At 38.0% G+C, this 14,296-nt stretch overlaps 2 protein-coding genes across 2 annotated transcripts in view; one reads left to right on the top strand and one right to left on the bottom strand.

Annotated features, from left to right (window-relative positions):
* The first annotated feature begins 229 nt into the window (after positions 1-229).
* Positions 230-12,523, top strand: LOC140162016 (nose resistant to fluoxetine protein 6-like). The gene is made up of 11 exons (XM_072185306.1): positions 230-440; positions 1,204-1,365; positions 2,758-2,871; positions 3,831-3,924; positions 5,778-6,054; positions 7,256-7,314; positions 8,177-8,281; positions 8,662-8,812; positions 10,259-10,439; positions 11,804-11,946; positions 12,383-12,523. Exons 1-11 carry the CDS (start codon positions 230-232, stop codon positions 12,521-12,523), a joined length of 1,638 nt encoding a protein of 545 aa, XP_072041407.1.
* The window catches only part of LOC140163108 (macrophage mannose receptor 1-like), a 33,982-nt gene continuing 31,731 nt past the window's right edge, over positions 12,046-14,296 (bottom strand). The window contains exon 22 of the mRNA XM_072186484.1: positions 12,046-14,061. Coding sequence (XP_072042585.1) covers positions 13,998-14,061 — 64 coding nt within the window. The 3' untranslated portion in view covers positions 12,046-13,997. The remainder of the gene's footprint in view (positions 14,062-14,296) is intronic.

The following is a 14,296-nucleotide window of genomic DNA, read 5'->3' as shown; positions in this document are numbered from 1 at the left end:
TAAAGTCAGATATAATGAAAATAGATCTCGTCTGATGCCACCTGTTTACGAATTGTCGAGATGATTGAAATTCCTGAACGCAGCTGCTAAACAGCGTGCCCTATAGTGTGTTTTGCAGCTTCAAACACACAAAAGTAGTGTAGTTTATTACATTATTATCCGAGGAAATAGGCAAGCTCAGGAAATGCTCCAAAGAAATAAAACAGCAGTAGCAAAAGTAAGGTTGAAGATGAATGCCAACAAAGCGAAATGGGCAGGAAAACATCTATGGTATCTAGGTGCCTGGATGGAGAGTACAGAAAGGATGTCAAGATACGAAAGGTATCAGCTTGGAGGGCTTGTAGCATGCTTATACAAATCTGGAAGCCAACTCTACCCAGGAGATTTAGGCTCCGCCTTTTCTTGCGAGAATCGAGTCGGTCCTTCTCTATGGATTCGAAGTATGGACTGTCACACCAACAATCGCAAAAGAGTTAGATGGTCAATTTTAAATCAATATTCAAAACGTGAAATGTACACCAAATACAGTTCCAAATGGTCTATTTTCTGAGAAAACCCAACTCCGAAACATTTAGTGATAGTTAAAAATGCTATCAAATACCCTTTGGTTACCGTTGGACGAATTTGTAGATGTCTCCGTGTCGGAAAATTCTTGGTACAGACATAGAAATTGCCGCATAGGTTCAGTCCCGTTAATGATTACTGCTTACGCATTCCACTGTGAGTCACTAACATCCGAACAGTGCATCTTACAGCCATGACGTCACCAGCTCGGCTAATCGGAAGCCGTGATGTATTTTAAGAATAAAATGGACACTGTACATAGTCATACGCATACGTGATAGCGTTTTTCGTCATGGAAAAGAATATTGCAGGCCGCCAATTTGATCTCCGCGTGTTTTCGATCGCTGTATGTAGCGGTTTACAAAGTAACTCTTAGCTTTGTCGCCATGAAGTTTTTTAGGGAAGTTTGGAGTTTTCAACTGGTGATGTAGGATCGCAAGGTGAGTGAATTTGTGAAGAGGTTTCCTTGAGGAGACGTGGAATACGTAGGCTAAAACGGAACTCTGAATTGACGTGGACTTGTTTCGTTTCGCACTGGCTTAGCTAGACTGCACTACTCTTACTGCCTTAATTGCCTTTCTGGACAATGACATTTTATCTGACATGCTGTTTCTAGTATTAACGTTATTATTGTTTCAGAAGGACCCAAAGGGAATTTAAATGGAACATTTTCGGATGACTGTAAACTGACACCAGAGGACCCGCCGCATGATTATGATTTGGTAAAAAACGTAACTATAAAAGAAGGCAATACAGAAATAATGACCGAAAGTGAAGACGACAAAAAGATAGGACGGTGTGGTAAGTGTAGCAAATAATGGTGATTTGTAACCGGATTATGAAGACAAAATAACCAAAGTTCAGTTGCTTTTAAATAATTAAGAGGTGATTCTTAATAAGCTGTGAACATGATTGTATTGTTTATGCCCAATGTTTTCCTTTCGTATGTCATATTTCTATGGTATTTACGGCGAGTTATTATTTTTTCGTGTCCAATTAAGCGCGAGCATTTATGTATGTGTTTCACAGCGTCAACGCCATGTAAATCATAATTTTTGAACAGGCGAACCAATAGAAATATGCCTTTATTTTATATACTCCGTTGCTGAGTGATCGGTATTTGACCAATAAGGTAACTCACTTTTCCAAACGCAACAAAATGAGTTCTGTTCTATCATATTGGCTACAAACCAATCGCTATCGCTCAGCGATGTAGTATAAATTCACTCTATAAATTATAGAGTTGTCTTTCCAATTCCAGAGTCAAGATCCTATTGTTGCATGGGACAATAAGCTTGCAGTGTCTCGCTGTCTGTATAGAATTGACAACTCAGTGACAATACGGGCACATTCCTAAACCACATAGTTGCATTGAGGCGATTTGAGTAACCGGCACTAGAGATCATTCTGGTATTTATTCCTAGCTCTAATGTAAAAAGAGAAATATGTATGGTGGTGTATCTGCTATTGATATTCATTGAATGCCTACATCTTGACATCGGTTAAAAACTACGAATATATCCCGTTATTGATTTGATTCGTGTAAAAACCTATTGTAAGGCTTGCGGTTGAATTGAAAGAATATGTGAGCTTCTGTCGGGCCTTGAAATCCAAGCCGGATTTTGTATAGAAATAGGCGTAATTAGATGCATGGCCAGAAAGCCCAGATGAGTCCTTCAAGCAGTTGAATATCTGCGGCGCATGCGTAGAGGGAAAGAAACGTACCAATCTATCGTATTTTTTATACTTAGCCCGAGTCGCTCGGCCCCTCTCTCGAAACTATCAAACATGGCGGAACAAACTCGCCATGCGTATGCGTGGATGTTGAAGAACTATTGGATTCGACCTACTATCATGTAAATTTCTGACACGGGTGATGTGACGTCAATTCTTTTTCGTGTTTACAATACAAGCGTAGCGACAAACCGCATTTGTGCGTGTGCTGGTACGCTCTGCTCGATTACCATTGCATGCGCGTTGTGAGTACTACGACCAGCGAAACACGTAAATACGTCACTACCAAGCTGGGGTGTGTTGAGGCGAACTAATGTTTAGTGATATTGTTAGCAGTGAGAATCTCGTATATAATGATACAAGAAAATTCAGGTTAGGTTATAAGAAAAGTATTAATTTTCAGTTTATATTAACCTAACGAATATTATTATTATTATTATCATTATTATTATCTCCCAGCCTTTATTGACAAGCTGATATTGTCATCATCAGCAATATACAATGCTAACAAATACATGGACTGTACTGTGACGTCACCAACCACCCTTTGCCTCAATGGACTTCGTGTTATCAGTATGTTTTGGATCATTCTCGGTCATAGCGCAATGCTTTTACCTTATGTTAGATTGGGTGAGTAACATACGCTCCTCAAGTTTTGCACACACGCACCCCTTCATAACCCCACACATATACTTGGGACACTTCAATAATTATTAATGAGAATTCTCTGGCGAAATATGAATCTAATTTCGGATTTTGACTTATGTCTTCTGAACATTATGTATATAATGCTAAAACCAAACAAGTTATGATGTAAGGTGGTTCCAAGTATGGATTTTTCTGTCGACTGCAGACGACAAGTTTCAAATCTTGTTAAAAAATCAACAATTCGGAATTGTAAATTTCAATGACCATATGTAGCATCAGCATGAAAATACTTTAAAATGAGTACAATAAAGCATGGCATTGGCTCAGTGGTTCTTAAGAAAGCTCTTGTTATTTTGAGAAAATATCTCAAAACTCGGATTTTTACCATTAAGTCTATAGCCAGCGCCCAGTGCATTAATTGAAATATGAAATTATGCAAATTACTTGTTTATTATAAAAGTTTGTTTCAATTCATGCGAGATCAAAACAGAATCATGCAGTTTGACCATCCTAGTACCTTTTATAGAGGTATACAAAATATGTCATTTAGTAGATTTATTTATTTATTCATTTAATTTTTTGTGGTCTAACATCGTTATCAAATACTAGGGTAATGACATACACGAGTAAACAATACTCATCTTTAAATTGTGGCTTAAACTCAAACATTGGACTGAATGATGATAACCTCGAATCCAGAATTGGCATTAGGCCTACAGAAGTGCACCGGAAGTGATGGTTCTTTAATTTCGCCTGAGGTAAATTTATACCCGTAAAGAGAGCAGTATGGTGTTGTTTCAATATTGGGCGTATTTACAGTTCAATGTGGGCCTACACACGTGTGTCTACGCTTAAACCTTTTTTGATGTTTGATGTATTGATAGATAACAACTGGGACTTCGCTGACCAATCTGTCAAATTCACATCTAGGGTTGTCACTGAATCAGGTCTCGGCGTAGATACTTTCTTCTTCCTCAGGTAGAGATTCCTTTTAATTTCACTATTTAGTGACGTACGCAAGGAGTGGCCACGGCCCTTCCCTTTTGCCAGTCAGTTGGGGGAAATATTCCAGGGAATAGAGACACGTGACCCACTCTTTTGACACCACTGACTATTATAGGCGTTGAATAGGTCTGCATGTAGAAGAACATTGCGACTAGATCAGTCTCATTTGCGACCACATAACTCAGATGCAACTATATAGGCTTTCTACATACTGCAGTTACTGTCCGTTTTCCTATACACAATACACAGTGCTCTCACCATTGACGCGCGACCTTTACAAATAGTGTATGTTAGAAGTATATTGCATTTGCCTAGTTAACATCACTGTGTGAAAAATAACCGGCCACTATTTAAAGTATTCTCCAAACTTCTAGCAAATATATTTCTCTAACATGACCTAAAATTACAGCTAGGTTAGATGTTCAGAAATAGTCGCACTTTCGTAAAATATGAGTGAGGGCAAGGCATAGCTAGCTCATAGCTAGCCAACTCCCCGTGTTAATTGAATGGAGATTTGACCGAAAATATTGAGCTATATTGGTAACGGACCGGTCAGTTCTGAAGGATGCCACAAAAAAACGGTACAAGCTACATTTAAAGTATTCTATGAAATTCTAGAAAGTATAGTTTTGTAACATGTCCTAAATTTTTAGCTAGTTTAGGTGTTTGGAAATAGTCGCACTTTTGTGTTTTAGGAAGGATATGTAAACGACAGATAACACCAAAAATATGAAGAAATTATTTCCAAACCGTGTTAAGTCAACAATCATTATGTTGCTCATTTTCAAGAATGCTGGTTAACAAAAAGCAGACCATTGTCTCATTTCGTGAACAAAGGTCCACATACCATTGTTTCCTTGCGTTTCCTTTATAATCGGTTACCCAACTGAAGCTGTATTATACCAGCTCATTGCGATACCGCACATATAAAACAGACACATGTGCACAACCAGAGAAGATCCGATTTAATCAGTTGAGCTGTTTCAATGAGTGTTATCTTGGTTTAATAGCTTTTAATGGGGTTTAAGTCCTGCAAAGGTCGAGGTGAATTCTACTGTAGACATGACTGCATCATGACCTGCAAATGATTAATTTCTTGTTTTGACACGTTATTTACCCTGGCCTTTCAAACGAACACAAGGATTCAAACATGTTCATGCGGCTATGCATTTACATTTATTGTAATTGTATGACTACTCGGCTTCAGGTCGAATGATGCGCCGTAGAATCGGCACGTTAATACTCCAGCCTCCAAACTCATCAACATTTTTATCGCCAGTATATTCGGCATGAAGAATCGTATGGGATGTATGACATTATCCGTCTGTGATCGCATCAGCTCTGGAGGAAGTAAAATTTTGATGTTACCACAGACGAATAAATATGTATGACCATTCACCAATAGGTAAAGTCCATATAGCATCATATGTTAGTAAGGGCCAGACGGTCTATTAAGCACGCATACGAAAGCGCTTCTCCCATTTTGCACCTGTTCCCGCTAACATTTCCAAAGTACAGTCTGTACAACTTTGAAGTAAACTTAAAGGTTGATTATTAACTCAATACAGCTCCGTCATATCCACAAACGACGTGGGCGGGATTTGTTAGTGGGCGTGCTCGGCCCTCATGAATATGCGAGAATCCTTAGCGTACAAAGCACGGGACTTTGCCTGTTGTGATAATTGGTCTGTATACTTTTCGTCTCTGGATGTTATGCATTTGTGTAAGGCAGATGTGATGTAGTGTCAGCGGAAATGTCAACGGTTTTCAAGATTTTTTTTACCTAAATTTATTAATCTGTTAATATCTTTTTTTCCTATAAAAAGTGGTTTCTTGGTCTCGTTCCTGACACTAAAACAACTCGCCAAAGGCAACGGAAAAATCAACTGGGCTCTTTTCTATTTCCATCGATTCTGGCGGATTACACCAACGTATATGGTGTCCCTAGCGGTATGGATGAATTTGCTTTTAAAATGGGGACATGGACCGTCTCATGATATTGTTGGAAAGGACACCCATGATGTATGTCAGAAACAGTGGTGGTATTATTTACTCTATATAAACAACCTGTATCCATATCCTGGAAGTACAACTGAAAACGTGGTAAGTTTGCAAAGTTTGCAATAGATAATGGAGCCGAACTCGTCCTCTTTGTTCGTCTGTCTTCTCGTTCTTCATGTTTGTTGTTGTTTATCTTCTTCTTCCCTTTCTTCGTCATATGTTTCTTTTTGCTTCTTCTGCATCTTCTTCCTTCTTCTTTGTCTTTTTGTCCTCTTCTTCGCCTTTTGGTTTTTCTTATTCCACTCGTCACTTTTTTCTTCTTCTCCTCCTTTTCACCTTCTTTCTCTTCTACGTCTTATTTCTCTCGTCAATTCCTGTCTTTTTCTTGTTATGTATGCCCGGCCAACGGGCATAGACATTGTATTCTTGTGTTTAGTCTCCTTTAGTATCCAATGCAGGTGCTTTACTTTCCTCTGGATCAAGAACTAAAGTAGCCACATGACCCATGCTTGATCCAGCAATGGCCAATATATAATAATGTCCCCAGATACAGCCCTACTTTCGAGGTTTGTAAAGTACACTAAGTCTGTGAGGGTCAGATACTGCAGATGCCCTATACAGGGGCGTAGCCAGCTTTCTTGGTCAGAGGGGGACATAAAATTTCAGAGGCACAGCTGATAAAAATTGCAGTTGCAACATGCATGTTTTTGAGCTTCCAAAAAGGCTCTATTGGGACGATGTGTCCGCGTAGAGCACAAAAATTGAATTTTACACTATTTTGGCCCATGATCGGGGTGAATTTGGATGAAAAAGGGACTCCTTACCCTTTTTCTTTTCCTTTGCCCTTTGGTCAGAGGGGCACTTTTTTCTTTCATTTTTTGTCAGGGGGCAATCTGCCCCCTGAACCCCCCCTGTAGCTTCGACCCCAGAAGTCAAAGGATGTGGAAGACTAATATGTGTTAAATTTTTAACACTTTTCAACACTAGCTCACGAGCTACAGTGCCTTCACGGTATGTACTTGGAACAATAATGACCCATGGCTCCTAGCTAACACCAATGGAAACATGGACCCCATTAAATAAACGACAGGTTCATAAACGCCAGAAAGCAATATGTGCAAACATTTTCAGCATGGCAATTATGCATAACTTTATGCAGTGCTAGCTGTATATTTTATTAGTCCCTGATATTGATCTGGCGTGCCTGAATAAGACACATGTATCCTAACATTCCTTTCAAACCCTTATTGTTGCAATTTTGCTGTGTTTTTTTCTGCTGTAGTGTATGTGATGGGGATGGTATTTGGCTGATGATATGCAGTTCTTCATTATATCACCATTCATTCTTTATCTGCTGTATAGGTAAGTGTTATTTATAGTTTGTTTTTTTGGCCAGAGGCTCTGTCAGTGATACCTGCTAAAGCACAGAAATATTTCAATTTCTAATTTTCTTTCAAATGAAAATTTAACAAAAAGAAAGAAAACATCAGTATTAGCCTCTAACAGTGACCTAAAATATAAGTTTTTACCTATTTTACATTATATAGAGCAGTCATAGTCTTTTCACTATAGAAATCCCCCCGAAAAAAATAATAATTTGACCTTTTTGCTTATAACTCAATATAACTCCCGTATATACCGGACTACATATTCTCATCCTCTCTGCTTTAGATGACTTCTTGCACTTCCGCCATTTTAAGCTCTTGTAGTTTTAGTGCGTCACCTCCATAAATTCTCAGAGTGAATAATTATAAAAATTAGTTAACCCTAGAGCAGATTAGCCATATTTTGTAGAGTGTGCGGGTGTTAATTTGAAATAAGTACAACATAATATCGATATGACATCATAATGAGAGCGCCCATGTAAATTCTGGCTATGTACAAAAGTAAAAGCGAAATTGATTTTTGGCTACATTTTTTGAACAAGTTCATATGGATTGTTAATTCAAAATGATATTTTTTGTTGAAATGGAAATATTCTAAGCAAAATGAAGATGCAAACACGAAAATATTAAATAGGTACCAAACAAAATCTGAACCTTGATGATTTTTACGATCCTCCGGATGAGCAAATCACTGAATGAGCCTTTAAATATCTTCTGAACAACATTTTGTGTGTGCTGGGGTAACTCACATTTTTAACGACGTTTAATGGTTTCAGACTGGTAACACTTCATATTTATCTCTTTTTATTTTATTTTATTTTCTTTTGATTTTCTCTTAGATTCTGGAAGGCTGGAATGTTAGCCATTGTTGTATTGTTTCTTACGTCGTTTGGTTCTACTATCTATCTGTGTATGTACTGGGGGCTTGGCTTTGCCAACACAGGGTATGCGTTATTTACAAAAGTTGTAAAAATTATTTCATTTTTTCTGTAAGGTTGATTAGCAAAAGCAGTATGGTCTGCGCTTTTTCCTACATGTAATTACGGTATTTAGGCAATCCATTAATTGATGTTTCATTTTAAGCAATCAAAGTAATGATTTTTTTAAATATTTACTTTAATTTTGTACTTTTTGATATTATGCAACTTGGGTCATTTGTGACCAAAATTGAGAGAAAATTAATAACTTAAAAATGTATCACGACCCTTACTTATTAAGCGTGCATTTTGAAATCGTACGTGTGCGCGGTCGTTTACTGTCGCATGGCAAAGAAACTTTCGTGATACCATCATTGTCAGCAATACCACATGGTCCATTTCTACAGATATTATAATGACCGTGCAGCCAAAGATACCCGTCCTGGAGATGACTACATCTATACTAAACCTTGGCACCGTATTCCTCCATACCTGATTGGCATTCTGTTTGGTTACATGCTTTGTAAATTGAAAGGACGCAACATTGAAATTGGATGGGTAAGATATCGTGTTCAAATTGTCGTCTGTTACTAATTTAGTGAGTTTTGTACAAACTTTCGCATATTGGAGGAAAAGTCGAAATATTCGATTTTCGGCGTTTCGGCACTGATCTTTAAAACATCATTTCTCTTGAACGGAATGTCGCAGAGACATGAAATCTTCGGTGTTGAGCTTCAAAGTTTCTATAGTTTACTTAATGAGTAATAAATGTGGATTTGAAAACTTTTAACACCTTACAACGGCCGTCGTTATGAACGCGTTCCTTTTACATTCTTCGCGCAAAATAAGAGATGCGCTTCACAAAATGTGTTCTATTTCAATCATGATGATAAACAAAGATTACAAAAAGTCATCCTAATGAAATATTATTGGAAAAACACTTTATTGGCCGAGTAGGCGAATGCAACGTCTAGAAATGAGTCCAAAAATCCTCAAAAAGGCTCAAAAATGGATTTTAAGGTTAATTGACATTGTTAATCTGCATGAAGCCGTTTTGCTGAATATTCAGTAGGCCCCCGCAAAAAGATCGTAATTGTTACCACTGGAACGGGGGTGGTGGTTATACTTCAGTTTTGTACAAACTTTCGCATATTGGAGGAAAAGTCGAAATATTCGATTTTCGGTGTTTCGGCACTGATCTTTAAACCATCATTTCTCTTGAACGGAATGTAGGATTTAGCTTTCCCTAGAGAAGGCCTTTTCGAAGAGTCCAGCGAGAGTTCTAGCGAGTGCTAACTTCAGAGTAACTACATAAACACGCCTTATATAGGGGAACTGTCATGACAATTAATAGGAAGTGTCAAAAGAGCAATGCCAATATGATTGACATGTAGTGTCAGTGATAAGGGAACAACAGTGGTTAATTAACTCAGTCGTCCTTTTGAATAATATATTCCATTAAGGAGGAATGAATGTATCATGACTATTTCGTTTTATAGAATCAGATTATGGCATAGTTTTCTGACATCCCGTTGTCATATTTTATGGTGTGTGTGTGTGTGTGGTTTTTTTTTCATTATTCTGTCATAAACTTGACCATACTCTGATCAGCCCGTAATAAGCGGGCCTCATAAACATCGTGGCACAGGTGGGCGCAACACTTATTGCGTATTGCGTGACTGACACGCGGTTTCGTGAATTTACGCTGGCGTAAGTTGGGACTTTATTGACTCGTGAAGTAACAAAAACCAAATTATTAATTCTCATCTATTACGAGCTGACCATAGTATAGACTACGCCATATACATTATTTATTTACTTATTTATTTATTTATTTATTTATTTATTTATTTATTTATTTATTTATTTATTTATTTATTCAATAATTTATTTATTTATTTATTTATTTATTTATTTATTTATTTATTTATTTATTTATTTATTTATTTATTTATTTAATTCTTTATTTATTTGTTTATTTATTTATATGTTTATTTATTTCAGTGGAAAAATATTTTGGGTTGGTTTATTGCTGCAAGCACAGCATTGACAATTATATACGTTGGTCAGGCTACGTCACCAGATACGCCACAGTGGGCAGCCGTATTGTACAATACTTTCGGCCGTACAATGTTTTCAATGTCTGTTGTATGGGTGGCATTTTCTTGCATCATGGGATATGGGGGTAAGTAAATTGTTGGCTCACTGTGCAGCGTATTGTTTGTTTTCTCTCGTTGTGTACCACTAAAAAGGCCCGTAGGTGTGAGCCATGCGACTGATCTCAGAAGCGGGTTTATATTGATTTGGTCTCCTGTCCCAACTCGACATTGCAGGTTTCTTTTTGGCACTCCCCCCCCCCCATCTCAAATATGACTTTCTTCCATTGTTATCATTGTAATCAATTGTCACCCGTATTGATACGATCGATGACCTTATCGAAACTGGCGCAAAAGGTACGAGTAATCGATACGCAATGAACATAAATCCTTTCGAGGCTTATCGGCTGATAGTCTACTTCATAGTCCCTTTTGAAATTCATACTTGAATATCTACGTATATCACAATAATTACAAGTTCAGAACGAGAGCGTTCCCATCCGACAACCACGACGCCTCAAGAAAAATGGGTCCAATGACAATGGATAATACAATGAACTATACACTCTTACTGGATATGACGCCACCTCATTAATAATACTTCTAATATACATGATTTATATGTTTAAATAAAACTTTACTAAACCCCATAATTTGAGCATTAAGTGTTTTAAAATACCCGACTCCCAACTTGAGCACATGGGCTGTTTGTGCATTGCTAATACATTATTCATACGAAATCACAATTATGACAATTATTTTTGTTGTCTATTTGTTATTTTTTACAATTGATATTTACTGCAAGTGGCCAATATCATTCATCATATATTGCTATCTTCCTCGTCGTTGTCGACCAGCATCAGCACTACCACACACAGCACCCCACTACCACGAACACCACCGCCACTACCACCACCCTACACCACCACCACCACCACCACCACCACCACTACCACTACCACCTACAACACCACCACCACCTACACCACCACCTACACCCCCACCACCAACACCACCACCAACACCTACACAACTAACACCACCATCACCACCGCACATACACCATCACCACCTACACCACCACCACTAATACCACCACCACTAAAACCCCACCATTAACACCACCACCACATACACCACCAATACCACCCCACATATACCACCACCTACTCTACCACCACTAACACCACCACCACCATCTACACCACCACCATCACCACCTGCACCACCACCACCATCACCTACACCATCACCACCACTAATACCACCACTAATACCACCACCACCACTAACATCACCACCACCTACACCATCACCACCACCCCCACCTACACCACAACCATTAACCCCACCTACACCACCACCTACACCTACACATCACCAGATATCCCAATCTCCATGTTACCTGATAGCGATGTCAATTCTAATGAATTGTTCATTTCCTCTTCGGCAGGTCTGGTGAACCGATTTCTATCCTGGTCCATTTGGATCCCGTTGGGTCGACTCACATTTGGAGCATATCTTTTCCATCCTACAATGATCGGGTGGATGTTATACACTAGAAAAACGTTAATGCATTTCTCTTATGTTGACTTCGTAAGTACACAGTGGCGTAGCTAGGAGGTGGGCAGGGGAGCATAAGTTTTCGGGGATAAAATGGGGACGTACAAATGACAACAGAAACTGGAACAGACAAAAATTAAATAACTATTTATTGTTGGCTCCTATTGGCTCCTACTTTATTTTATACTACGATGTGGTCGGATGTCTGGAAAACGGAATTTTTTAGGGAAATTTGAGTGCACGCAATACATATTTGAAACTAACCCACCCGTATGAAAATAATCAGCACGTCCACAGGGATTGTCGTGATGAGAGTAGGGTCGTCTGCATTTTTTGTTTGCTAACAAGCTAGACCACGCCAGATTTGGAAAAGGGTGGGAACTAGTAAAAATTAATTTAGTTCTATGCGAAATTTTCGCACATGCAGAATTTATTTTATGTAAAACATGATTTTTTTTGTTCATTTCAGAGTTACTTCTTCGTCTCCAATGTAGTTTTCTCCTACGCATGCGCTTTCATATTTGTACTCCTCGTTGAAGGACCTACTGGTAGTCTTGAAGACGCCCTGCTTGGTAATCGAAGAAGAGGAAATACGGATAAGAAGAAGTAAACTGAATGTGTGAACAATATCTCCAAAATAAGATGATTCATAAGACAATTGGCCTCAGATTATTCTCTACACCAACTGCGGGAGGGGGGGATTAGCCACTGGTGTCATCCACCAATATAACATAATGAACCAATTGCATGGACATGCCAATTATTTGAACAAATGTTGTAGACGTGTGACGCTACAAAAATGGGTGTTTTTATTTACATGAGTAATACTCATGTTTGGTATAGGCAAATACAACAATTCTTTTGACTTAAGTCTTTCCAATGATATTTTCCTTTGCAGTTTATTCCTTATAGATTTTATACAAAAAACACCAAACACGAGTTTACTTCCTTTTGACTATAGCCTGTAAATCATTGACAATGTCTACACCATTACGAACCATATACCGATAATAATATACTTGTTTACCAACCCTAATGGTCTCAATTTACTAAAGTGAATTTCAATATTTCTTGTGTGGTAGTTGGTAATGGCAGTTAGAAAAAACGAATTCTCTTTGTCAAGGTCGATTTGGCGATGTATACACCGTAACACGTAAGATTTGAATGCGTACGGAATACAAAAACATGCACGTTTAAAAATTGCATAATGTATTGTGGTTCTTGAGTCATAGCGCAGGTAAATTTTGACCAAAATAAATCAACAGATACAACTAGGAGCAAGACAGTTTAAACTCACTTGGTCATAATCAAGGTAAATTTTGTAATAAGCACTCTCTCAACAGATTTATTATGGATTGCAGTCGTTAGGCGCGCGGTTTGTATCATAAATGGTAAATTGCAAACTTTTTTATACGGGAGATCTTACGCACACATCAATGGATAATTCTGCAAGTATGAACCACACATGTGAATAAAGTTGAATTTCCACACCTCACTCTTCTTTTCATATAACGTTATCTTACAAACAAAATGGATCATTAATAGTTTTCGTATTTTCAATGTCCGTACTATTGTATTTAATATAACAAATTGTTAATCGGACATATTATGTGCATGTTCTGCGTTTTCCGTGCGTTCAGTTTGTACGTTCAGAATCTTCAATACTGGCTAAATTAGTGATCTATCCCTCTAATATGAAGGTGTTAACGCAACGTGCGGGATTCGGAACAAAATAATAATTAGCATTTCTCATAAACAAACCGTTTTGCAAGAATCATTTTAGCTACTCTTTGACACAGTGGTGAACTACATTCATGACATTCGCACACATAAATATCTCTTTTAGTATTCTATAATGAGAACAAGTTCTTCATAAACTCTGACACAACGCCTCCGTTTGAGGCATATTTAGTAAGCCAAGGCCATCTCTGATAGAAGTTATAGAGCGTTCGAAAACACTCCCCTCAGTGTTTTATTTACAAATTTAAATATGAAATAACATTCTTAATTCTGAATGTTTCTTAACTAGTTTTTGTACAGTAAAGACGGTTTCCAAAACTTTGCTCGATATTCAACGTATTGTCCTAGATGTTCTCGTCATTCTCTGTGAGGTATTTCAGCTGGATATCACCATTTACGTTGCGTTTCCTGTAATAACGAAAAGCAAATGCTATGAAAAATTGAATTCCAACTCTTGTCCTAAAACTTTTGCTTATTGGTCATAATGTTGGTACTTATATTATGTTACTCATGGCCGGGAACGGACATTTATCGTTTGACGGTCTGAAACATTTAACAAGTTTAATGTGAGGTGCGGAGTGGATATACTATGACTATGTCATGCGCAGGGAGCAGGTGTCGTGCAACACCTGCGCTCTGCAAC

Source organism: Amphiura filiformis, chromosome 10 (genome assembly GCF_039555335.1).
Source record: "Amphiura filiformis chromosome 10, Afil_fr2py, whole genome shotgun sequence".
NCBI classification, from domain to species: Eukaryota; Metazoa; Echinodermata; class Ophiuroidea; order Amphilepidida; family Amphiuridae; genus Amphiura; species Amphiura filiformis.
This window is presented reverse-complemented; position numbering and strand designations above follow the sequence as displayed.